At 34.3% G+C, this 24,664-nt stretch overlaps 5 protein-coding genes and 3 non-coding genes across 16 annotated transcripts; 1 reads left to right on the forward strand and 7 right to left on the reverse strand.

The window, feature by feature from the left end:
- Window positions 1-26: 26 nt before the first annotated feature.
- SDS (Cyclin family protein) lies at window positions 27-5,492 on the reverse strand. Of its 7 annotated transcripts, none has more exons than XR_015817226.1 (8): window positions 4,273-5,467; window positions 3,884-4,051; window positions 2,746-2,912; window positions 2,145-2,294; window positions 1,793-1,973; window positions 1,139-1,183; window positions 750-907; window positions 27-463 (listed from the first exon to the last, which is right to left on the reverse strand). XR_015817226.1 is itself a non-coding variant. In XM_088214027.1 (8 exons), exons 1-7 carry the CDS (start codon window positions 5,347-5,349, stop codon window positions 875-877), a joined length of 1,821 nt encoding a protein of 606 aa, XP_088070153.1. In that variant the 5' UTR covers window positions 5,350-5,469; the 3' UTR covers window positions 27-463; window positions 847-874. The 7 variants fall into 7 exon arrangements, 6 of the variants coding, with proteins under 6 accessions (XP_088070153.1, XP_088070151.1, XP_021909788.2 ...); XM_088214027.1 differs by having other exon boundaries at window positions 847-907; window positions 4,273-5,469; XM_088214025.1 differs by lacking the exon at window positions 27-463 and having other exon boundaries at window positions 514-907.
- Window positions 5,493-8,776: 3,284 nt separating this feature from the next.
- Window positions 8,777-10,210, reverse strand: ABCI17 (non-intrinsic ABC protein 3). The gene is made up of 3 exons (XM_022054399.2): window positions 9,782-10,210; window positions 9,251-9,438; window positions 8,777-9,173 (listed from the first exon to the last, which is right to left on the reverse strand). Exons 1-3 carry the CDS (start codon window positions 10,125-10,127, stop codon window positions 8,919-8,921), a joined length of 789 nt encoding a protein of 262 aa, XP_021910091.1. The 5' UTR covers window positions 10,128-10,210; the 3' UTR covers window positions 8,777-8,918.
- Window positions 10,211-10,754: 544 nt separating this feature from the next.
- Window positions 10,755-13,312, reverse strand: LOC110823571 (uncharacterized). Its single transcript, XM_022053970.2, has 6 exons — window positions 13,176-13,312; window positions 11,726-11,787; window positions 11,595-11,613; window positions 11,422-11,499; window positions 11,215-11,319; window positions 10,755-11,113 (listed from the first exon to the last, which is right to left on the reverse strand). Exons 2-6 carry the CDS (start codon window positions 11,728-11,730, stop codon window positions 10,997-10,999), a joined length of 324 nt encoding a protein of 107 aa, XP_021909662.2. The 5' UTR covers window positions 11,731-11,787; window positions 13,176-13,312; the 3' UTR covers window positions 10,755-10,996.
- On the reverse strand, window positions 12,148-12,232 carry LOC148268955 (small nucleolar RNA Z159/U59). Its single transcript, XR_015817437.1, has one exon. It is a non-coding gene; the product is annotated as a small nucleolar RNA Z159/U59 (small nucleolar RNA).
- Window positions 12,581-12,664, reverse strand: LOC148268956 (small nucleolar RNA Z159/U59). Its single transcript, XR_015817436.1, has one exon. It is a non-coding gene; the product is annotated as a small nucleolar RNA Z159/U59 (small nucleolar RNA).
- LOC148268957 (small nucleolar RNA Z159/U59) lies at window positions 12,904-12,991 on the reverse strand. The gene has a single exon (XR_015817435.1). It is a non-coding gene; the product is annotated as a small nucleolar RNA Z159/U59 (small nucleolar RNA).
- An 803-nt stretch (window positions 13,313-14,115) lies between the features above and the next one.
- On the forward strand, window positions 14,116-16,688 carry VIT1 (vacuolar iron transporter 1). Its single transcript, XM_022054262.2, has 4 exons — window positions 14,116-14,622; window positions 14,711-14,796; window positions 14,961-15,075; window positions 16,233-16,688. The coding sequence occupies exons 1-4, from the start codon at window positions 14,366-14,368 to the stop codon at window positions 16,528-16,530; spliced, it is 756 nt and encodes a 251-aa protein (XP_021909954.2). The 5' UTR covers window positions 14,116-14,365; the 3' UTR covers window positions 16,531-16,688.
- A 391-nt stretch (window positions 16,689-17,079) lies between these two features.
- On the reverse strand, window positions 17,080-20,472 carry HSFA8 (heat shock transcription factor A8). 3 transcript variants are annotated; one of them, XR_015817227.1, is made up of 3 exons: window positions 19,964-20,471; window positions 17,441-18,508; window positions 17,080-17,281 (listed from the first exon to the last, which is right to left on the reverse strand). XR_015817227.1 is itself a non-coding variant. In XM_022054261.2 (3 exons), exons 1-3 carry the CDS (start codon window positions 20,183-20,185, stop codon window positions 17,570-17,572), a joined length of 1,044 nt encoding a protein of 347 aa, XP_021909953.1. In that variant the 5' UTR covers window positions 20,186-20,472; the 3' UTR covers window positions 17,268-17,569. The 3 variants fall into 3 exon arrangements, 2 of the variants coding, with proteins under 2 accessions (XP_021909953.1, XP_021909952.1); XM_022054261.2 differs by having other exon boundaries at window positions 17,268-17,853; window positions 17,971-18,508; window positions 19,964-20,472; XM_022054260.2 differs by having other exon boundaries at window positions 17,268-18,508.
- Between the last annotated feature and the right edge of the window lie 4,192 nt (window positions 20,473-24,664).

Here is a 24,664-nt window from a genome sequence, read left to right on the forward strand (position 1 = left end):
ACTAAGGAACTAAATAAATGCGAAGTTCACGGCATTTGCGAGCTTGTATAACATTTAAGAATTCTAACTTGCTTGTTAAAACTTTGGGATTCTTTTACCAGCATAATTTACCAGCCTAAGACTAATCAATGGAGGGGCAACGCTGGAATTGTGAATCTCTAATGATAGAAATTTATTCATGAATGCATTGATATGGTACTGGTAATGACAATTGATGAAGTGTTGCTCCATAATATCATCAAGGTATCTGGCAGCAGGAACCGGCTAGCTTATCTCCTCATATTGTTAAGTGTTTCCCTTCATGACTTTGGCTCTTCCAATTCTGTTGTCTGTGCCATTTATTCTTAAAGGCGAATGTGAAAAACTTTGTTGAAAAGTTACCTTCCCAAGATTTTGTTTTAGAACTTGTAACCAAGACTTCACTGTTGGATGCTAAAAGTTACTGGCTGCGATTAATTTTTACCTGTTAAGATAACAGAGAAATATAAAAAGAAATAAAATAATAGGAGAACATTTTCCCTTAAATCTTCTAATTACCTGCACAATTTCAAAAGTTTTCAACAGAAATTTGACATCCAATTCTAGAGAATTGGATAAGAATTTGAGTTTGTTTCACTTGGCTCAGTTCATTGAAAAATGAATTTAATTTTCTTCTCTATTTATATGAATTACAACTAGCATCAACAAATGTCTCTGAGGTAGAAACAAATCGGGTTTACATTACGATTGGATGATCATTATTAACCAACCTTACAAACGTCTTTTGGTCGGCCTTTTTATTGTGTGCCTGTAATGAAAGAGGAAAAAGCGTAACTGAACAAAACGGAATGCCATATATATACATACGTTCCTTTGCTGTTAGTCCTTTAGGTTACTAGCTTACAAACTGTAGCAACCACTGCAGGCTCTGTCAACACAAACGAGACTATCAGAAAGCAGTTCCTTTTAATTTTTCAAAATTGGCCATCAGAGACCATTGATAAAGAAAAAATTTCAGCTTAAATACGGATGAGAAATTACAATGAACAACTGCAATTAAAAAAAATATATATTGCATCAACTACTCGCATAGGAATGAATTATGTCAAAATAGTGGATGTAAACTAAAACAATGATAACGTGATTCTGTTTTCTATACCTTTATGCATTCAGGTAAATCACTATCTTTTGTTCTGACATGAATCTGCAAAAACAGCTGAGATTGATCAAGATCTGAAAATCAATTACTTAGATAACACCTATTATGTCTACATCTCCGGTGCTAAGCAGGGGAAATTATTGCATACTCTTGCACTACAAGTGATTTGGATTCTTGAAACACCCACTTTTTAATAGTGTTACATTTATATTTTGCGTAAGAAAAAGCTGATATGGCCCGACAAAAGGTCTGCATGGGTCAATAAGTTTATAGGGTCTTGTAGTCCAGAACCACATAAAAATTTCTAGCTAACCAGATGCTAAGGTTGTTCAAAAAATTGGAAAAGGCAAAAAACACGAAGAACATGTCCTTCGTCATCCAATAGAAGTAATATTCTCATGTAACTTTTCCAAAATTTAAGGCTGATCCTTGACCAAATCAAAATCACGGTAGTCATATTAAATCTTGTAGCAGAACATAATGCCATAGGTTTCATAATAGTACCCAGTATCCAAACTATTCGAAACCCACTAAAGATCAGCCGAAATGGCTCGATGCAATGTATCTTATTTCAAGACACCTGGAGGCACAAGCACGCGGTAAAGAAGAGGGGAAGAGGGAAGAATATGTTTCCACACACTTATTAATTTATACCTCGATGACACGTTTGCAGGATGTATTTTGATTGTTTTCCATGGAAGCCAGAATGACGAGACCAGCTGCGACTGTCGAGGGCCAATAGCACAGCTGCTCATGGTCGGACAGAGCCAACACAGCAAGGTACTTCACCTTCTTCTCCATCTCTGCATCAGCTTTAGCAGCTTTCAAGTAAAACCTAAAGATGTATTGCGGAACCTCAAATTAGATATTAGCAAGAACAATCACGAGATGGTATTTAACACAAGCTTCCAACTAAAGGTAACAGCAATGGAAATCAAGCAAAGAGGTGAATCAATCTACTTTTTCCAACGGAAAGAGCTCTGGGGATGCTGGGGAAAGAGTTTACCACAAGAAGTTGTAGATGGTGGGCAAGAAACATTGGAAGTTGAGAACCTCCTGCACCAGCCATTCCATGGCTACGACTTCATTTCTGCTATACGTGTCGCTCCCAATGCAGAAACTCTTTTGCCGCACGCTAACATGCCGACAAGAAACTCTAAAGTGAATGAAATTTACTAATTTAGACATAATTTTCTTATAAACTAAGTACTTGGATGATGGACGTGATGATTATGAGTGGATCTGAAATTGTTTGGTAATCGTTTCGCCAAAAGATGGTTTCATTTATGATAAGAATGGACTATAGCTTTCAATTTAGTGAGAAACACTATGCATGAAGTATCTGCTTTGTTTTCTCTATTTGAAGTCAGGCATATAGCTAGTCTACTGCAGGATGACTTACCAGACCACCCCAACCTGTAAATACGTACCTTCACCCAGTTATTTCAAGGAAAGGAGGTGGACAGCCTATCACGCTTAAAGTTTTGTAAAATAAGCCTTGGCTTACAACCATTTCTGCGTAATGCATTTGCCTTACTCCTTTCCTTCCAACTTGGTATAGCATGAAATTAGGGATTGTATGGACAAGCATATGGTAGATGATTTACCTGTTGTAAGGCTGGTTTTCTTCAATTCTGGTGGCCAATACAAGACAAGCAATTCCGACAATCTGAAGACTTCTTTTGTTTTTGAAGAATCCTCTGCTCAGAAATCGGTCAAGCAGGCTAACTCCTAGAAACATCGTCTCCTGCTGAAGCTCCTTTTTACTGCATTGCTACAAAAACCGGAAGTTCTAATTAGAGGAGAGAAAAAAACAGAGATGATACATAATGAAGTAACCTAGGTAATTGATTGATAATCTCACTATATAAGCGCTACCCTTGAGGATTTAACAGAGGTAAATAGAAAGGCACATTTTGGTTCGTACATATTTTAACTCCTTTGATGCGGTAAAACGCAACCAAAGGGGACAAAAGCAAAAGAAAATACAGCCAAATAAACCTGCAAATCTATGGCCAAATAACAAATTAATAGTCTAAAAAAGGAAAAAAATCTGGCCCGTAAATTATTTCAGCCTGCCAGCACGTAGAATTCTGGTCCTGTTTCTTTTTTTTATTATTATTTTTTTTTTTTGCTTAAACGGTCTTGTGATATTCAATTTCTGAAAAGAAAAGTTTGTTTGAAGTCCGGTAGAACTCATTTGAGTTATCTTGTATTTCAATATGCGGAAATTCGTTATGTATGGAAAGGGGACATTTGACACCAAAGTTTATACTGACTCAAGATGTCATTGGCTCCCCGATGGTATTCCAGTTTAAATCAAGTTTGCTTCGGTTACATTCTGAGGCACAAAGTTACATGCTCCCATGGATCACCTCATGATATCAAATATACGTGTAGATGTAAAGTCAAACAGGAAGTCCAGTTTTGTTCGACCAACGAAATGACCAAAACACCCCTAAACGTTCATTGACAAGTGCTAACGTCACCAACGGAAAGCACTTAAATGACTCGTCACGACATGATTAGAATAAGAGAGACTACGAAAATAGTCGTATAAATTTTTTGAGCTTCATCATCCAAACTGACTGTACTTGTGCTTCTGCATGTCTCCAACTGAACGTGAAACCATGTGTACAAGTGCCATGGCAATTTCGGGGAAAAAAGAAAAAACAAAAAACGAAAAATTGGAAACTTAAAATGGCCACAACCAACGTAATATTTAACCAGGGATAATTTGCTGACCTCAACTATCCAGTGGATCATGTCCGACCGTTGCTGGAGGATGAGATCGCCGTACTCCGTTGTGCAGCGGTACTCTTCGGTATAGTCGCGCAAAAACTTTTCTCTTCTTTCTCTCTCCCTGAACATCTGATAGCTCTGCTCGTCATCCTCATCGTCAAATCTCACCAACTGACAAAAGAACCAGAATTCCAGATTTAACCAACAATACGGGGTAAAGTGACTGAAGCACGTATTACAAACGCAAACTAGTTTATATCTCCACTCGAAAATGAAAATATTGAATTCATCAATCATATTGGAATATCATGCCAACTCTGTTTATTTGCAAAAAAACCGCGAAAACGATGAAGCAAAAAAACAACATTAAGAAAAACTTCTAGCAATCTTACTGTAGGTTGATTTGGATAATTTTCTTCAAGGTTTGAAGGAATTGCAGCATCTAGGGGAGTAGTTGATCTAGAGAATTGTTCTCTGAATTCCAGCAACAGAGAGTAAGTCATAGAAGGAGGAGAATCACTGTATGATTTTTGCGAGAATTCGCTTCCAGAGTCGTAGAAAATTGATGGAGTATATTCAGAGAAATCGAGGTCTGAATTCTCCTGAAAAATGTCCTGCAACTCCGAGTATTCTGAAATGTCATCGTAGGAGAACTGCTCTGTGCAAGCGAGATCGGAATCAAATCCAAAGCTCATCAGCTTTTGCCTCTGCTCCAGAACTGACTCCGAGTTTGAGATGGATAAATTGGCTTCAGCGGCATTGTCTGGCTTGGATGTCTCGGACAATTCACCTTCTTGTGGTGCTCTGTTTCCGTTTCCTTTGACTGCAATACTAAAGACCGCTTCAGAGCAAAATTCCACTCCTGAAATATTAGAAACAACATCATTTTCCTTATTCTCCAGTGATGTTTCCAGATTCCTGGAATCGGAAACTTGCTCAACACAAGAAATTTCTGATTGCATGACCGAAACTGCATCGTTCACGCTTCTCTCAATTCCTGTCAAATTTCTCCTTGCTTTCTTCAACTTCTGGTTCCTTACTCCAAAATCAACTCCAGAATTCGACTCGACACAAGACGATTCACTCACTTCCAACTCATTTATTCTTTTCTCATTTTCCATCTGTCTATAGTACGATCTTGTGATCCTCCTAAACTGCCAGTCGCCAGTCCTTTCAATTCTCAGAATACTAGATCCAGGTTCTTCAGTTTTAGTAAACTCTCTCTTCTTCGCAATGAAATTCTTGGAGACTCTGTTGGAATCGCAGGAAACTTCAGTATCTAGGTGAGTGTTAGAGCTGGAATCGGCAAAGAGAGAAGACAAGCCGCTCTTGTTACAGAGAATAGAGGAGCATAAAACCGGAGAAATATGTAATCGTCTCCGTCGAGGTCGCTTTGACCGGAGCTTCTTCCCGATGTTCGCTACTGGTTCCATCTTTCGCTTCACTTTTCGCGATGTTTTCAACTTCATTTTCCTTCTCTTGTCTGAATTTAAAATTCGAATTTAGAGAATGGAAATGCGATGCAGTTGTTGGTTTTCAGAGAGAGAGAGAGAGAGAGAGAGAGAGAGAGAAGCGGTTATGGACGTTGGGCGGGGACTGTGCGGGATCGTGGATTCATGGGGTTTCTATATCGTGTGTTTGGGCCCTCGTGAGCGTCGTTATCATCGACAAGAGCGTAGGACGGAATATTTGCATCAACATTTTTGGAACTACCTTGAGCCTTTGGGTGTCCTTCGAGACGGGCTGCCCGGGTTTTAATGGGCTCTGGGATAAGCAGGACTCAGTACGAGCCCAGTGGGTACTTAGGGTGGGGCTGAGCCTACTAGGCGTAGGTGATCTAGTCTGCAAATTTTTTATTTAATTTTCTTATTTTTAAAATCTTAAGAAAGCATTAAAAATACGAGAAAAAAAAATGTAACACCTGATATCACCATGTAGTGGGAAGGAACCAATTTATGATATACCACAATTTTTTGCAATATCTATTTATAGAGATGTATTAAGTCATTAATTGAATTAAAAATAAATTATAAATTAAATATGAAGTTATGAAAATGGAAGAGATATGCAATGGAAAAAGGTATGAATATCCACACAACCCATAAAATTTAAAGAGTTCATAATATGAATAATGTAATATCTAAATTCGAAATTTAGCTCAGAAATAATTTTAACATTTTAAATATATAAGAAAATTATTTTAAATTAATTATTTAATTTTTTGTTAAATTATTGGAAAAAATATATATTATAGCTAAAATTAAAAATAATTTTAAGAAAAAAAGAATGAAATTTTGAGTTCGGGATGTGTTTTTTGAAAGAAAAATTGGGAACTGCAAGTCAGAGTACAAATAAGAAAAATTTTGCCACGTAGGATTGCTCAGTCAGCAATCTCGACAAATTGGAGCATGCTGCGTGGTAAAGCACGCCGACGTCGATGCCACGCAGGCGATCCGCGTGCCTTGCAATCCAATGGCCCATGATCGATCCCGCACACGTGGATGGTCCATATTTGTTTTCTCTTCAAACACAATCGGAGGTCTAGATCAAATCGTAATGAATGGTTTAGATTTATTTTCTTTTTAAACGCGATTAGACGGTCGAGATCAAACGCGATGAATAGTTCAGATTAACGCGAGATATATACAAATATTTCGCATCACACTAAACCCAAACTCTAGCCGTCAGCCTCCCGCTAGAAAAGAAGAACCAGTCGTCAGAGAAGGGAGTCAACCGCTAACCGCTGCTGCACCAGAGCCACTTCCGACCGTTAAAAAAGGTAAAAAAAAAAATTTATCCGCTTGAAATTTGATTCCGAGCACTCCCATGGCTAAATCGGAGCAAAAGGAATAGCGGATGAGCTGAAAACTGCAAGTAAAGCCCGGCGGCGCCACCGCGAGTAAAACTCGCAACCTCTTTCGATGAGCCCCTTCTCGTTTTCCGTTTCGTGTGATTTTTTCACCATTATGTTCGCCGTTCTGTTTTCTACAGATTGACCGAAGAAAAACTTCTAGCCACAAAGGTGAGCTGGCGGAGCCGCCACACCTGAAAAATTCTACCACTGGTTGGTTTTTGTTTTCTAGTTTTTTGACTAATCGAGATCCTCATAACGTATTTTTTTGCAATGATACGTATAAAGTCAGCAGAAACCGGCTAAAATCAGCTGAAAATAGTCAGGTCTAGGCAAACTGCCGCCACAGGAGGTGATGCTGTCGTTGGATCATGGCGGTGCCGCCCTGTTGGAACTCCGAAATTAGCCAAAACAGATTTTTTACATTGATTTTGAATTCTTAAGGTATTTTTAGGTATATGACAAGTGTTTTGGATCCTGTATGGATAATTCAGAAAATTCGGGGACCGCCAGTAGGCGCTGTAGAAAGTTTAGCATTCCAAATACCGATTCGGGTAAAGATTCCTCACTATTTTCTCTGTTACGACAAATTGAGGCTTAATAATTAATAATTGTGTGTTTTTATGAAAAATTAAAGAACTTTATAAATAATTACATGTCACTAGTGGAGCTGGAACTAGTTAGTTCACAATCGTTTTGATTTCCTGTTTATTTTTCTATATTGCATATATTTGTTTACTATTATGCTGTGCATAACTCAATTGATGATCTTTAGGGTATTTTTGGTTATTTTATTATTTATTTTTCCTGCATTATGTGCCGGTATTCTGGCCATTAGTTATTTAGCTGTGTTAAACTATATTATTGTTTAAGTGAACGGTGAGTATAAAATGAGTTTTGGTTATTGCATGATTAATTGTTATGCTGATGGAAATCTGTATGGGAAAGACTTACTAGGTACCCGAAAAATGGCGGAAAGGGCCGGTACATAGGGAACCCTACCGTTATCTCAGTCGGACGGGGTTAAGAAGTCCCTTAGGAAGTCATTTACCAGTAAGGTTTGGTAGATATGGTTCACCTTCATACCGGATGGGATATCAAGGTGGTGAAATGTTTGGCACCCGTTACCGGACGGGGTATGAGGACGGCCGGTTAATTATTTAATTGAATATTAGGTTCACGAGTAGAAAGACATCCATATGGACCCCTAAGGGTTTCGATAAGCGGGTAAAAATGTAAAATGATCGTTCTTCTTATCTTCTATGTGATAAATAATAGTGCATGAATATGAGTTTTTATAAGTTATTGTTAGGAAAGACTTGTTATACAAAACGGAATAAACGACTTTTTTATAATAAATGAATTTATATTAAATTAAGGGCTCATTTGGTTGTTCTTTTGATTTTTACTAATATTTAATTTTCTGTATCTATGATAGTGTGATATTCTTACTGGGTTAGTGTAGTTCACATTTTCATTAACTATTTCAGATAAAGAGAATTAAGATTCAGATCTCAATCAACAAAAATGTTGCAAATAGTTCACTACCCGAACTCTCTTCAAAAGGTATTGAATGTCGTTTTAGGATTGTTTAGTCATTTACTTTTCGTTTATTTCTTTAATTTTCGTTTGTTCTTTAATAATGGATATTCTAATAATTGTATTGAACATTCTAAATTATTTTATAAGAAATGTAAATCTTAATTCTATTTATCTCGTTTACACATTTAATTTATAACTTTATTTTCATTTAAATTCCGAAACTTTACAAATAATGTTAATCTCATAAAAATTAAGTATATCACTGATTTTTTTTTTTTATTTTTTATTTTTACATTTCATTAATTAACCACATTTTATCTCACCAAGGAACGAAAATAGTTTTGGTCTCATAATAATTTGACAAATACATGCCTTATTTTATTTTACTACTATTCATATCCAGCTAAATTTAAATTTAAATATGTTTCAAATATATCCCAACTATAGGAATTTAGAGACAGAACTTGCACAAGTCTAGGTAATTATGAACATGAAAGTAAAAATTACAGAAAACACAACATAAATTATAGTATTCTAATTCTTAATGAGATAATTACACAAGTTTATGCGATTGATAATGTCTTACAAATACAACCAAAGCCAGACTTATTGAACAAAATGCTTACAATGCTAAATAAAAACTTGTTAAGAGCTGAGTTGAAGGAACTTGAGTGCCATAGGATGTTTGGCTTGAGAGAGCTCATCAGGTTTTAGAACTTCAACAACCTCACCATTAACAAGAAGATAAACAATATCAGCAATCCTCTGGATTTGTTTGATACTGTGAGACACCATCACTGTTGTCATTCCATTTTTCTTCTTCAACTTCACTAAAGCATCTTCTATATTCTGCGTCGATATCGGATCGAGAGCGCTCGTTGGCTCATCCAACAGCAAAACCTTCAACAACTCAAATGGGTAAGAGAACATTTGATAAAATTTTTATAAATTTGGTAGTTTTTAATTTCTGGGTATACCTCTGGATTATTAGCTAAGGTTCTAGCAAGTGCAACTCTTTGAGCTTGACCAACTGATAATTCATTACCGCTCTTAACCAGAAAGGAGGAATCAAGATCTGCAAGCATCAGTAATTTGCAAACTTCACTATCTGTTAACCTTTGTCCTCTCAGTTGCGGCCCATATCTTACATTATCTGCAACTGTGCCTGAACCAAAGCATATTGTTTATGTTTATTACAACTAAAAAAGGAAAAGGATGAAAGTTGATTTTATAAGAAATTTTAATTTGGGAAATTTTCCAAATTATCAATTTTTTTTATTATTTGGCAAAATTTTCATCATCCCCTAATTTAATCATATATAAATTTTGAAATAACAATTAATTTATTTTTCGGTATGACTTGATCTTGGTTAAATTCCAAGTTAAGATTATATATGCACTTATCATTTAAAGTGAATTTGTGATGCAGCTCAGATAACCATAAGAATTAAATTTTTATTTGTAAATAAATAAATACTTTAATCATAAGAATTAAGGTACACCCCCACCTTGGAATAGCGCCGGAAGTTGGAAGAGCATGCCGACTCGACGGCGAAGGGCTATAACGTCGAGATCCCTAATATCACGACCGTCCAAGAAGACGGCTCCAGCAGGTGGCTCCCAGAGACGATTGAGAGCCCTGAGAAGCGTTGATTTGCCGCTGCCACTGGGCCCTATGATCCCCACGATAATTCCTTCAGGTATATCCATGTTCACCCGGTTCAAAATCGGAGTTCCCGAGTCGGATAATCGGCTCAAGTCGGTAACTCGGATCTTGAATCCCTGGGATCCGAGGCCACGGTCGATCTGCAGGAGATGCTCACGCGCCTCCTCATGTTGAGGAACAGAAGGCATGGTTGAGGGAGAGAGAAATTGAAGTCAAGGTTTGATATTTGACTTCACCAGAATAGAACCGTACCCAGTTAAGATCAAATCTAAAATTTTCAATTTAATATTCATTCCCAAGCTCATAAATGTTTATGAATAAACTTCTCTGATAATTAGTAAATCAAAGTAATGTTTAAAAGATAATTATAAAATTAAAACACATAAGTTTTTTTATTTTAATATTTTTTTTACTGCACATGCACACCATTATATGCAAATACGTATAATTAAAAGGAAAGCTTATTTATATACACCAACTATAACATTAACCCACGATTCTACCCCTTTTCTGCTAAGCAATGTTTGGAATACATCTATAAATGATATGCAAATTTATATTAGCTAATTGGAAAATCACATAAATACTAAAATGATAATAGTTTAAATTTTATTTGAAATTCAAATAGTAAGTTAGTTATATATTATACAAAAATTGATATACTTGTTCTAGTTAAAATGAGTACATGATTGCTTTATAAAAGATTTTTGAATAATTCCGTTTCAAAATTCATGTTTAGCTTTAAGAAGAACAAATATTCACAAAGGTCTAGAAAGAATGAGAATTTTACTAAGTTTATACATTTTCCATGATGCTAGAAATAAATTGTCATACATATATTGATACTTCTCCATTTTCAAATATACAAAATCGTTACTACTGCTTCCACAAAATACACTACAACCATGCTCTTGATCGTCATGTTTCAGCATCCAGCAGACATGGATTTTGCAGAATACATATCCATGAATATCTTCAGCTTGAGTTCATGTTACAGATTACAAAAACTCCCTCCTCAATTCATTCAAATTCAAATAGTTAACTAAGTCAGTCAAAGTTACTTAGGATTCCTAAGAACAATAATAACTGAGTCACCGCGAAGGAACATTTTACTGATAAATCTATCCTTGTTAACTGGCAATGCCTTCTTCTTGCCCTTCCCAGTCTTTGGTACCTGCAGTACACCAAAGAATTGAAGTTCAATTTATAGAGATAAATACAAATATGCAACCTTTTGTATGTAATCACAAGTGCTTTTTGACCAATGAAACAAACCTCAGTCCACATCTCCCTAACATTCTCTAGAACCATATTACAGTGCCGATCAAAGGCTCTTACTCTACCTAGAAGCTTTTTGTTGTTCCGACAATTGATGAGCACCTGTTTAGAGATTAACAATTATCAATTTCAAATCCTTACATTCTCCATACTATAAAAAGCAACATACAAGCAAGATTCATGAGATAGTTAAGAAACTATTACCTGAGTGTTATTCTTAACACTCATCATCAGAACAGAGAGCGGTCCTGTGTTGAACTCTTCTTCCTCATTCTTACCACCCTACAACAGTAACATAATCTCTCAAGTATTTAGAACTCTCGAGGAATTTACAGAACCAATATATATCAAGGAAATTACTATTGCCAAAAACTTACATCTTCTTCCATTGGCCGGCTGTAAAGACAAGCAAAATTTAAGACAAAACTCATCAGTGCTGAGAAATAAATAACCAGAAGATACAACAAAATTATTGTGATAACTACAAGAAAAGAAGAATTTGTTTCACCTCATTTTTTCAGAATGTCAGAGCCTGCCAAAGAATACTACAGACTGTAGCTTTGCAAAGACCTGGAAAAATACATCCAAACAAAATCATTAAACATACAAAACATTAACAAATCCAGAAGGCAAAGCCAGAACCACACATGATTCAGAATGTAAAAATGCTAAAATGGCTTTCAGCTGTAGCCATTGCAACCTTCTCATACCAAACAAAAACATAGATTGAACCGAACTGAAAAGTAACATTGCTACCTTGATTATTTAAACGTAAGACACTGTGTACGCAAAGATTCTTTACATGAATATAAAGGAGAAAAGAAAGAAAAAAGGAGAACAAGCATCCCTGTTTTTCAAAAGGAAAAAACATCAATTTCTCCTAGTATAAATTGTAGTACATGAAAGAGGAAAAAATAAATCTTCTTGATAAACTCTTCAGCTCAGGTCTCCACAGACTTTTCAGCATTGATAAGCTCAGGAGAACGAAAGTTTTATCATGAACATCATCAGAGAAGAAGATTTGAATATCCACTCAAGCTAAGAGACGGATAGGAAAACAAGAGAATTATTTTCACCCAAAATTTGCATATTAAAGAAAATTTTTGAAAATCCCAACTGCCAAATGGACCATTTATGAAAGCAAAATTTCCAAGTTAAAGAAGGTATCAACAATGGGTTATACATCTAAGAGTTTAATACATAGTGATAAGATTTTTGCAAATCCCCACTGCAAATTATGAAGATGTGATCTCATACCCAACAGCATTACCAAATTAAATTCTTATAAATCTAGACTGCACGTCAAGATCACGAATTTAGAAGGAAAATTACAATTTAACCAAAGATAACTAAAACAAATCGAGCCTCTTCAGTTCAGGTCTCCAGAAAGCTTCCGCATGGATCATCTAGGAAGAACGAAAGTTTTGTTTTATTCATCCTTAGAGGCAAAACCTGAATATTAGTAAACTTTACGTCGTTGAAAACAAAAATCAAGAAACACAAAGCACAAAGGTGTCAGTTTCAAGAAAAAAGATCATGAATGAAGAACCACAAAATCACTCGACAGAAACGTGTCTTAGTTGGGGGGTGGAAACCCAACTTAAGGTGACCTCAGTTCCTCTCGTTTAACTTGACCAGTTAGCAAAAAGACAGCAAGTGCAAGACAGCATACTGCAAGAAATGAATGTCTCTTCAGTTCAGGTCTCCATTAATGATTCCTCATAGGAAACTCAGAAGAACGAAAGTATTTTTAACTAACATCATCATCAGAGACATCAATCATCAAATAAATATCAAATGGAGGTAACCCTAACTCCTAAGGTCTCGCAAATTCAATCAATTAAAACGAAGGCAGAAAAAACCCAGCTCTTAAATTCAGAGAACAAATCATTCTTTAAGAGCCCAAAATTGAAACTAATGGAGTAGTTGAAAAATCCTACAAAGGAAAAGAACGCTACCTGGGTGTAACAGTAGATCAGGAAAACACACCCGACGGCCGACGCTGCTCAGATCTCCGAGAGGAAAAGAGGTGAGGAATTTATAGGCTGAGATGAGGAGGACAAGAAAAACCCTAGCACTTTATTTTGGGCTAGGGTTTTAAAATGAGACTCACAGATTGGGTTTTCCCAAAATAGCCCAACGAGATATTTTGAGGATATCCATCTTAGCATGCTTAACCCTGATGATGCTTTCGAGGTATAGGACTTAAAATAGTAAAATACCACATTTACTATTTCATTTTATTTTATTTTATTTTATATGAACAGTGATGCTTTCAATATAACACTGTTAAAACACCGTTAAGTCAACACATAAGTCAACATTACATGTTTGGACACGTGGCCTTAACTCGTTTACGTCAAATTTTTTTTCAAGTCATCGTCCACTTGTAAATTTTGATGAAAAAAAAAAAAATTTTTTGACAAGAAGAAATAGAGATCAAAACAAATTAGTAAGAGAGCAAGAGTGACGATTTAAGGAAACCACGCACACAGTAACATTTGTACTATATTATATTAGTTTATATTAAATTTTATAAAAAATTATTAAAACAATATCTAATGTAAATAAATTACAAATATAGTTTTTATTTATACTATTTTAATCATATTTTTGATTGCATAATGTACGACATTATAATATTAACAATTATGTTAGAACTATTTTCGTAGAATTGTGATGAATTTTGACTTTTTTAAAAAATAATTGTTATTTAGTTGAATAATTGGTTAATTATTTTTTCTATAAAAATTAAAAATTAAAATTATACTATATTCTCAATTTAGAAATTAATTATATTATATTGTAATTAATATTTATATATTACTTAATTGATAAAAATAAAAATAAACTTATATGGAAAACTAAGAAAAAAGAAGAAATCATGTGATATTCCCCTAACTCATACTTCCACCCGAAATAAACCTTTAGAACAAAAAAGGAAACAACAACAACCAAAAAAAAAAAAAAAACCAAGACAAGACGCCCATTAATGTATCAGAAAGCAAATCAACGCCCCCTCTTTGATCAAAACGCTCCCGAGATTCCCTACCTTTTTCTGTCTATCGACTGTAATTGTCCGATACCAGTACGGCTGGTAGTACATATATACGCTCCATCCTAGCTTCTAACGAGTCGCACGGTGAAAATGGCAGGAGAAAACAGCATCACCACCACCACGGTCGTCATAGAGCCCGAGAAGCAGACGCTTCTCAACCAGCACAAAGAAAAGCACTTCACCGCCGGCGAAATTGTCCGCGACATTATCATCGGTGTCTCCGATGGTCTCACCGTTCCCTTCGCCCTCGCCGCCGGACTCTCCGGCGCCAATGCCCCCTCCTCCATCGTTCTTACCGCCGGAATCGCCGAAGTAGCTGCCGGCGCAATCTCAATGGGACTCGGCGGGTAAATTAAACACCTAATATCTGCTTCTTAATACCAGATTATTTATTGTAATATACGAGATTGATATAGCAGTCTCGTGATTGTTAAGGTATCTCGCGGCTAAAAGCGAAGCCGACCACTACGCGAGGGAGGTGAAAAGAGAGCAGGACGAGATCATCGCGTTTCCTGACACAGGTGCGTTCATGCACGCCATTTCACTCTACCTCGAATATATACCGTCACTTGTTTGAATCAGGTCGAGTCGTTTGATTTTTTTTTTTTTTTTTTTTTGAAAAAACAATCGGACGGTGTTTGAAAAAGAATTGAGTCTGACCGAGTCTATTGTGTTTGAAATGCAGAGGCCGCTGAGGTGGCGGAGATATTGGCGCAGTATGGGATAGAACCGCATGAATACGCGCCTGTGGTGAATGCTCTAAGGAAGAACCCTCAAGCCTGGCTTGATTTCATGATGAAGTAAGTTCACCCTTCTTTAGCACAAATTTCATGAATATATATATATATATATAACGATATGAATAAGTGTTATTATATGGACATGGAGATGATTTGGACTAGTGGAAGACTTAAGACTTATCTTTTTCAGAAACTCAATCAACGTAGTATATACATTTCTGCTTTTATATGTAACCAACAAATTTTCAAATCAATAAACTCACCATTTTTCAGAAAGAAATCTTGAAAACCCAACATATCCCTTTTCTTTTTATTTGTTTTCTTAGACGCAATGAAACAAAATATATACAGAAAAATGAATCCAGCAATTCAAACCATTTCCATACCAAGCATTAAAACGCGTATATTTGCTTTTCAAAAGTTTCTCTTTTTTTAGAAGAATATTCTTCCAAAAGCTCCATTGAGATAAAAGCCCGTAGGCATGGTTCAGAATCTGATGGTGGTGAGAGGAGATTCAACTTTTGTCGTTGATAGTGAATTAACAACTAACATGATTTATGTTTCTGTACTTACAAACTTTTTTTCTCCTCTTCTTTTTCACTTGTTTTAAGTAATTAATTAATTTAATGGAGCTTGCTTTTCCAAGTGAATAACTTATTAATAATTAAGGGAGGTGGTTTGTTCTGGAAGCTATGAGATAGAATTCATTAGTTAATTATATTGTTTTATGTTTCGACACATACTATTTGTTTATCTTGAAATTTAAGGCTTAAAAATGTGAAAGCACCGAATTTCTAAAGCATGATAGTTGTTTATTTTTTTTAAAAAAAAATATATTTTTTATTATTTAAATGAGACATACATTAATAATAATATAATCTTGTAATAAAAATACATAAAAATGTATAAATTAATTCAAATTATAATTTTTTATTAAAAAAAAAAAAGTTGTCAATTATTCATATAAAAAATAACTCATATCATAAGTAGATATAATATAATGTCATAATTAATCCTATTTTTAACATGAGAGCTTACATATCATGAATGTGTGTGTGTGTGTACGTATGATTTACAAAACTACACAATGAAAATATGTAACCTCAAAGAGAATCTTGAACACTGCCGGCACTTGTAGAATTCTAAATCATCACATTTTGAGGATTAATAACTGTTGTCTGGATGTTGGTAATTTGATTAGCATGTGAATAATGCAGATTTGAGCTGGGATTGGAGAAGCCAGATCCAAGAAGAGCAGTGGAGAGTGCAGTGACAATAGCGATAGCATACATAATGGGGGGACTAGTGCCACTCATACCTTACATGTTCATTCCTCGAGCCACAGACGCTGTGGTTGCATCCGTTGGCTTGACCCTAGTGGCCCTTCTGGTCTTCGGCTTTGCCAAGGGCTATTTTACCGGTAACAAACCACTGATCAGTGCAATCCAAACTACCCTTATTGGAGCCATTGCCTCTGCAGCAGCTTTTGGCTTGGCAAAGGCTGTTCACCCTTAGTTCATTGCCCTAAACCTACACTTATAATTAATTAATGAATCATTTTGTGGAGGTTCTTTTAATTACTTCTACTGTCGTTCTTATCATCTTATAATATTTTGGACCATTTCTTGTACCATTTTTCATAACACAAATAATTACATCTTCTTTTATGCAAATTCATGCATGATACAAACATTTGTGTGTGTGTGTGTGTGTGTATGAGAGAGAGAGAGAGAGTAATAAGAAGAAGAGGCAGGGCTGAAGTTGCAGTTTGATTAGGACAGAAGCATGGCACAACGAGACTGGCATAGCTCTCAGTAGGTGCAGTGTTGCACATTCTTTCATCCTGAAACAATCTAACTTCAGGTGGTCGGACAAATTCAGCAGCTTCTGAAAATTGGTTATAGAGCTTCACATGTGACCTGAATCCTCGCAATTGATGATATGCCCTGCTACTACATACAACACAATTAGTAACGACAACCACCACAAGTCAGAAGCACCATTCATATCAAGAGTATGCATCCTCTTCTCATGAAAATACAAAATTCCGCAAGTGCTGTCACATGATAAAAATTTCTGGTTTTCATTTCTTGAAAGGCATTTCCAAAAATTTGTTTGCTACAACTATAATATAACATTTACAAAACTATAGTATGTATGTACACTTCCTTGCAGCAGCCGAATGGCATCATGCTTAGATCTTCGGAGTCGTACAAAATTTATTAATGCTTCCCATCAGCAACAACAAACCGTGAATTTAAATATACTGCATAGCAGTTGAATATCAATATATTCCCCAACTTTAAAAAATTATACTTTTTAATAGTTTGCAGCATCAGAAAAAATAAATAAACAAATAAGTATATATGTATATATGTGTGTATATATATATACATATAAATATTTTCGAAGCAACTAAACTTACATCTCAAAATGGAGATATCACTCTCAGCAGGAAATGTGATAAGAAAACCATTCATTATGACCTATATACTATTTAACCAATGCTGATAGCCCAAAGGTACCCCCATGCGCATAACTTTTCTGTTTCTTCTTATGGCAGTCTTCGTTTACGATTAGTTTCACCAGAACCCAGATGGTCCATCTTTTCAGTTAGAAGTTCCATAGTTGGAGATTTCTCCGAGTCATGGGATTTCTCAATTTGTTGCATTAGAAGCTCAAAATCATGAACCTTGTCCAGGTGGTTTCCAGAATCTGTTGAATCTGTTTCCACTCTGCAGTCATTAGACCCCTCGTCATCATGTTTAGGATCCTCAATGCTCTCTTTGAGGGAACTCGTTAAGAGAAGTTGTTCCCATGAAAAATCATCATATAAATCTGGCAGAATAAACGGGGCATGATTTTCTTCCATGAAATTTTTCATGAAATCCGAATTCATACAAAAATCTTTCAGCCCATCAAAAAAACTATCAGATTCAGATAGATTTTGTGAACCTGTTATTGCTGTGACTGCAGGATTTGGGGTTCCATCCACTGGAGGCTGGTAAGGGACTATCATACCATCAGAAGGAAATAGCTCATCCTCCTCTGTCTCTTGTTCCAGAATAGTTCCCGCCTCAGCCATTCGCCAATTGTTTTCCTTAGGGTGAAGCAGCTTAACTAAAAAGCTAGGGCTTTGCATGGCCATCACTAAGAATGACAGCAACTGCTGCTGATTTTTCTCCATTCCTTGAAGGCGATCTTTCAATCGCAACAATTTACTGTCTGCAGTCTCCTGGTGCTGCCTAAGTTTAATCAGCTCCTGCCCAAGTGCATTTTTATCTGTCTTCAAATCCTCAACTTGCTTCCATAAACCAGTACTTTCAATTTTCTCCCATGGTTCAACAGACTTGTCCTGTTTTTGTGACTGTTTTTGCTGGTCAACAGCCTGAACATTTTTCCTTCTAGATATGTTCTTCAACAGATGCTTTTGACCTCTAACAAATCCATCGTTGGCAAATTCCCAATTATCTGTATCAATTTTTCTAAAACCCTGAAGGAAAATAATAAAAGTTACTAATTGCCTGATTAATACTGATGGTTCTATTAGAATAATTTCACACATATATACAAACACAGAGAGATAAAAATGCAGGGATCTACATCTCACACAGAATTTTCAAGAACTTGGAATTTGATATTTTCAGTATAAATATATGTAACTCAATTTTTTTAGATGTAAAAGTATCTACTTCAATTCAATAATTCTCTTTCTCCCTCTGTCTGTTTTCTTTTTTTTTTCTTTTCATTGAGTCCTTTAAGTAAAGGCTCAAACCTAAGATAGGTAGCGACAAAGGAAAAAAAAAAAAATTTACTAGGTGCTCTAGGAACAAGAGTAAATTGAAAGACCCCGTAAACATGATTTCTTCACTCTAAATCTTCATTTCATGATTTTCTCAAGAAGACTTGAAATAACCAATCACATTTATAAAGTATTCCAACTCACTATTCCTCCTGTAACACTTAATAATTACTGCAAAGATTTGAGCTTAGCTCAGTTGTCAAATCTATCTCTCAATCTACAAATCAGTCAATAGAGCCTTCTTGGATGACTAGGCCCACAAGAGTAATTGCAGATTATCTGAATCCTCAGAGGTTCATTATATTTTTAACCATCCACTATTCTGTTTACTTGTTTCAACACCGATTGCGAAATTAAACTTCATTTATTGGCCGGGATATTCTTGTTCATCCCTTATGACAGGCAGTACAATCTGGTTACTAATACACTTGAATTCGGCAAATATTCCTAAACCCCATTGTCAATGTTCAGGATAACTAAATCGTATGCACCACTGGGAAGTAAACTTCACTTAATCCCAATGGGAAACCTGGCCTATGCAACAAAGTCTCACTTGAGTGCAAAAACAGAACGTACAGTATGTACATAAGAGAACTTTGCTTTGAGCTGAATTAGCTAAAAATAAAATACCCATACCCATTATTGCTTTGTTCTATCGATTAAACTTTTAGTAGTTTCTAATTTGAAATTGAGACACAATCAATTAAACCTTAATTAACAATGATATTCATATCCTACTTCACCCATCAAACTAAAGCAAAAGCCCAATAAGGGTATTGAATCTCTCTTCATATCATGTTAATCAGAATTCTGAAAGCTAAAACCAATAAACCATTGCCAAAGACCAAGACATAGCCTACATAATCAACACAAGAAACCAATTCAGAATATGAAAAATCAAAAGTAATCACAAATGGAATATCAAGGGGGCGATTTTTTTCTGTCTGATCAAATTATGCCATAAAATACCCCCAACATCAACAATTAAATTTCTAAACACGCCCAAAACCACTTGTAACACAAAAGCTAAAACCTCAAATTCAGAATTCCCCAACCAATTACCAAAAAGACAAACCACCAAATCGAGAAAACCTAACAACAGTAGCCATAAAAGCGAGAAGATAAAGGAGAAACAAAGCGACTCACATAGATATTGAGTTGCCTGATAAAGCTAGAGAAATTGCTGTGCTTGAAGTGCTTAGGCAACAATTGAACAGAGAACTCAGTCATGTCCCAAATAACAAAACTGTTGTTATTGCTTTGACTCCACGAAATTATGGAGTCTGTGGACTCGTTATCGACCATCTCGTAGCATTTCTTCAAAAATGGCGCAATTGACACAGGCCCATCATCTGTTGATTTCACCATAACTTCGGGATTCTCCGAAAATCAACGATATCTTCAACCAGAATATAGTATGTATGTATATATATATATATAGGAATCAAAGAGTTAACAAATGAAAACTGGGCACTGGTTCAGAGATAATGATAAAGACAACATACTTGTAAACGAAGAAAAAGGGATGAGAATTGTACGGAAAGCGTATAAGAAAAGAGGGATGATATTATGTTGCAGTCTCAACAAGTTAGGAATGTGGAGGGGAAGGGGGTGAAGGACTTGATACCTGGTTTGGAGAGGCCAAACGGGGTGGCCTTCTCTACGGTTAGGCATGGTCCAGTGCCTGCAGTTATATGAAGCTTCAGAATTTAGCCAATGAGAAGTTGCCATGTGTAATATTTTGGGTACCGAGTTTACTAATTTAATGCTCTTTTATCGTTTTCTCCTGTGGGGTTAAATAGAAGTAACGAAGAAAATGTTAGGAAATGGGAAACGCGTTGGTTGCTTCCCCATTCAACCCATAAAGGAAAAAACCTCTATTTTTTAGCTCTGACTTTTCTTTCTTTAGAAGAGATTTGTATTTCACACTCAGCTATGAATCCTCCCTATTTAAATTTAGCTTAATTTTATACGTGAGTTAAATATTAATATCAATCGCGCAGAATAATATTACGTTTTAAATTCTTAAGTGTTCAGTAAAATTAAAAAATTAACATTCTTTTATTAGTGTTATTATTGTTTGAGACATAAAATATAAATTATTTAAAATCATATAGGTTTCTCATATCCCTTTGAATCTAAAAATTTGCTTATGTTCGATCATGTCTAAAATGATTAAAATTAAACTGTAATCAAAATCACGTCAAGTAAGGTTTTAAGATCGAACTTTTAAGGAATTGGATTTGTTGAGCAGTATTAGAATTGGTTTTGTTCAATTTGACTTTCATGAATCCTCTCGTCCATGTGAACTTAGGACTGATGAACTCTCAATTGAGTAGACCACACCCCTCAACTTGGGTATGAAAAATTTGAGTACGTCTCTAAATAGCTCAGCTCTCTCACAACACCGCCACAATTCCATAAAATAATAGTTTAAATTCATATAAGAAATAAGAAGGAATCCAATATCCTCCTCGGCAATCACAATCTTATTTCTACTTAAAAAGAGCCAAAATTTCATAAGAGCAATGAGGCTCACCTGTTTGATTAACTCTTCTTTGTTTTATGGGCAATGGTGCCCTTCTCTGTGGTCTGGCCTTAATTCGAATATCGGAATGAGATTTTTTATTTTTTTTGTTTGGGTCCTTTGACATTCCTATGGGTATTGGGCTTAATAGCTAAATTTGATAGTCCATGGTTTAATTCCTTCTTTCTTCTTCCGATCTCCTTTGGTTTCCTAGACTTTCAGAAAAACCACATGGAGACTCTCTCCGTCTCACACTTTCTAGAGCTCACCTGAGTATTTTCCATTTCGAAATCATGATCTTCACCAGACTCCAAAATCGGTGACCCACTACCCAACTGGGTTTGACTTGGTGTAATAACTCCCTCGTTAATATTAATATTTTCTCCTTAAGCAGAATCTACTTCCTCAGTAATCATACTTCCCTTTTCAGTCTCTCCTTCTCCGTGTCTGCACTGCCAAGTGTAGCAAAGCGCGATTACTTTCCTCGAGTATTGGGAAGATATGTTCCTCATTCTCTTCTGTTGCCAGCTTGGAGGAGGTAGTGAGAAGATAAACAAACAGTTCAGATGCTTCTAATGATACCTAAGATGACTTTTTCAAGACCGTATGAGGACTTAGTCCCTAATAATTTTTTATTACAATTTTACTTCGAAAGTTTAATTTTTTTTTTTTTTTAACTGAAAAAGTAATATAATGATTTACCCTTTTTAATTAAAGGGCTATACTGAAGCTGTTGAACCAAAGCTTCTCCAGTTTGGTTTTACTACAAATGACAAAAACTCGTTATCCACCTACCATCTCATTTTCAAGGTCGGTGAGTTTTGTCTTCTTTTAAATCAAACTTTATACACACATACACACACAGATATATATATATATATATATATATGGAACTTTTTAATCAAACTTTCGTTTTGTAAGTAATTCCGTCTGAAGTTAAATTTAATCCGCTGAAGACAAAATTGTCGTATGCTATATTGAAGTTCTTCCAGACACAGAGAGAAAGACACTTTTCAAAAATAAATCACATGAGATTAAATGATGAAAATTTGGCACCATTAATTAATTTATTTAAAATTAATTCACCACCTCCGGTTAATTCCTCTCTTTCCCTTCAATTATCTCTCACTAAAATTACATTAGCAAGTAACTAAGTTTGCTTTGTTTATGCTGGTTCTTTCTTTTTTTCCTTCTTTTGTTTAAAGTAGGAGGAGGTTGATAAATTATTTTCGTTTTGACTCTGCATAAAGATTTGTGAATAAGTTAATTTGGGTGAATGCTTGGGTAAATGGGTTCGAATTAGTATTTTATAACAAATATGGTGTATAATGATAATAATGGGTATTATGATTTATATTTTTCTTGATATTTTGATATTTGTACGTATTGCTTTTTCTACTCACTAATAAATGGATTCTTGTTTCTTTAAAGGCTTTTTAATCTTGTTTTGGTTCAAATTTCCAAAAACAAAAATCATTATAGTTTTTTGGATTGATGGAGCTAATATAAGTAACCATGAGGTTCACTTTTCAACTATCACTAGATTTGGTAGGATGGCTACTTGTAAATTTTATGTTTTATCATATTTTTAGTTTGTGATATATTCTTAAACCCTTCTAATTAGTGAATTTTTTTATTTAAGAATGAATCACACTACCACATAACCCACAAATAGATTTGTATTTTGTATTTGACCCTATACTTAATTTTTGCATGTAAATTATTATATAAGTAATCAATTAGTATACTTTATTGAATTAGTACTTTATATTTTCTTACTTCATATCATTCTTGAATTTAAAATATATCGGATTTGACTAGTAAATATCTAGTATTTAATCTCACGTTAAATAAAATTGGTAACAATTTTAAATTATTTTAAAATTAATAATTTTATGGATTTTTTTTTTCACTTTACCCTCGTGACAACAAGTAATTAGTAATACTTTTTATAGGATAGTTAATTCACGACAATAGAGAATTTTGTATAACAGGTTTCATGAGTTATGTTAGTATTATGAAGCATATGATGATGGAGCTTCCATAAAATTAATTGTTGACACTAATTTTCTTTTCGTATACTTGGTCTGTCAATAGTATATAGGCACTACTTTGAAGATTTTTATTGAACTTTATATCATAGAGATTCCTGCACAAAATTAGAAAGTTTAGATCTCCCAATCAATAAAGTTAAAAATATTTGTGCCAATTATTTAACTTCTCAAGCGCACTACATATATAATTTGTTGGTAGACCTTATTAAAACATTCATATAAGTTGTTTTAATCATATAAGTATAAGTAAAAAATATAAAATATTACAAGATAATAAATAAATAGAGTCAAAAGTATATACTGAATCATGATACCTTTTTTTTTTTACAAAAGATAAAGGTTTTCTCACATATGATACAAATTTTTTTATTTATTATATTATTTATATTTAAATTCATATTGATATAAAACTGTAAATAACGTGACTATTATTATAATTATATATATTTAAAGTATAATATAATCAACTTACAACAAATAATTTATCTCAATAATATTTATATACCATTAAAATAATAATTTATTAAATATTTTAATTAGTTAATTAATTAAATTTTATAAAATTATAAACTTAACGTAATTTTGTTTGAGAAGCTGTCGAGACTTGATGCTTTGTATATATAATATAATTGGATCATTTTCTTTAATTTCATAAATTTAAGTAATTAGTAGCATATATTTTAATTTAATGTAATTATCTTAATTATTAAACTTATAATTCAAAATGCATATATATATATATATATATATTAGGTGTATTATGATGCTATCATTAAACATCATGCTATCGATCGATGTAATGATCTAGAAAATAAAGTTTTTAACATAGTTGTAATCTTATGTTAAAAGTACAGTGTATTCAATAATTTTTTACTGTAAATTAATTTTTAATTCAACAAAATAATACGATAAATTTTATTCTTATAAATGATAATTGCAATTCGAATATTTTATAATAAATTAAAGTTGTCACAATCACGTACAATATGATACTTCTCTTGCACATATTCACCACCATTTATCGATCATAATAATGTTAGAATATGATACAAATCTTTACGAGTAAGACTCATTTGGTAGTTGTCCAATACATATGTTATAGGTTGAGTGACATTTTCTTAATTTATTCCAAATTTTTATTTACTTTTTGAGAATACTATGAATTTTTTTATCTTTTATTATTTTTTAATTTTGTAATTAAGTACTTAATGCATTATTTAGAAAAAAAAAATTATTTATACATAGTAATTTTATAAAAGAAACACA

Source organism: Carica papaya, chromosome 2 (assembly GCF_054855325.1).
Source record: "Carica papaya isolate Zhongbai chromosome 2, ASM5485532v1, whole genome shotgun sequence".
Taxonomy (NCBI): Eukaryota; Viridiplantae; Streptophyta; class Magnoliopsida; order Brassicales; family Caricaceae; genus Carica; species Carica papaya.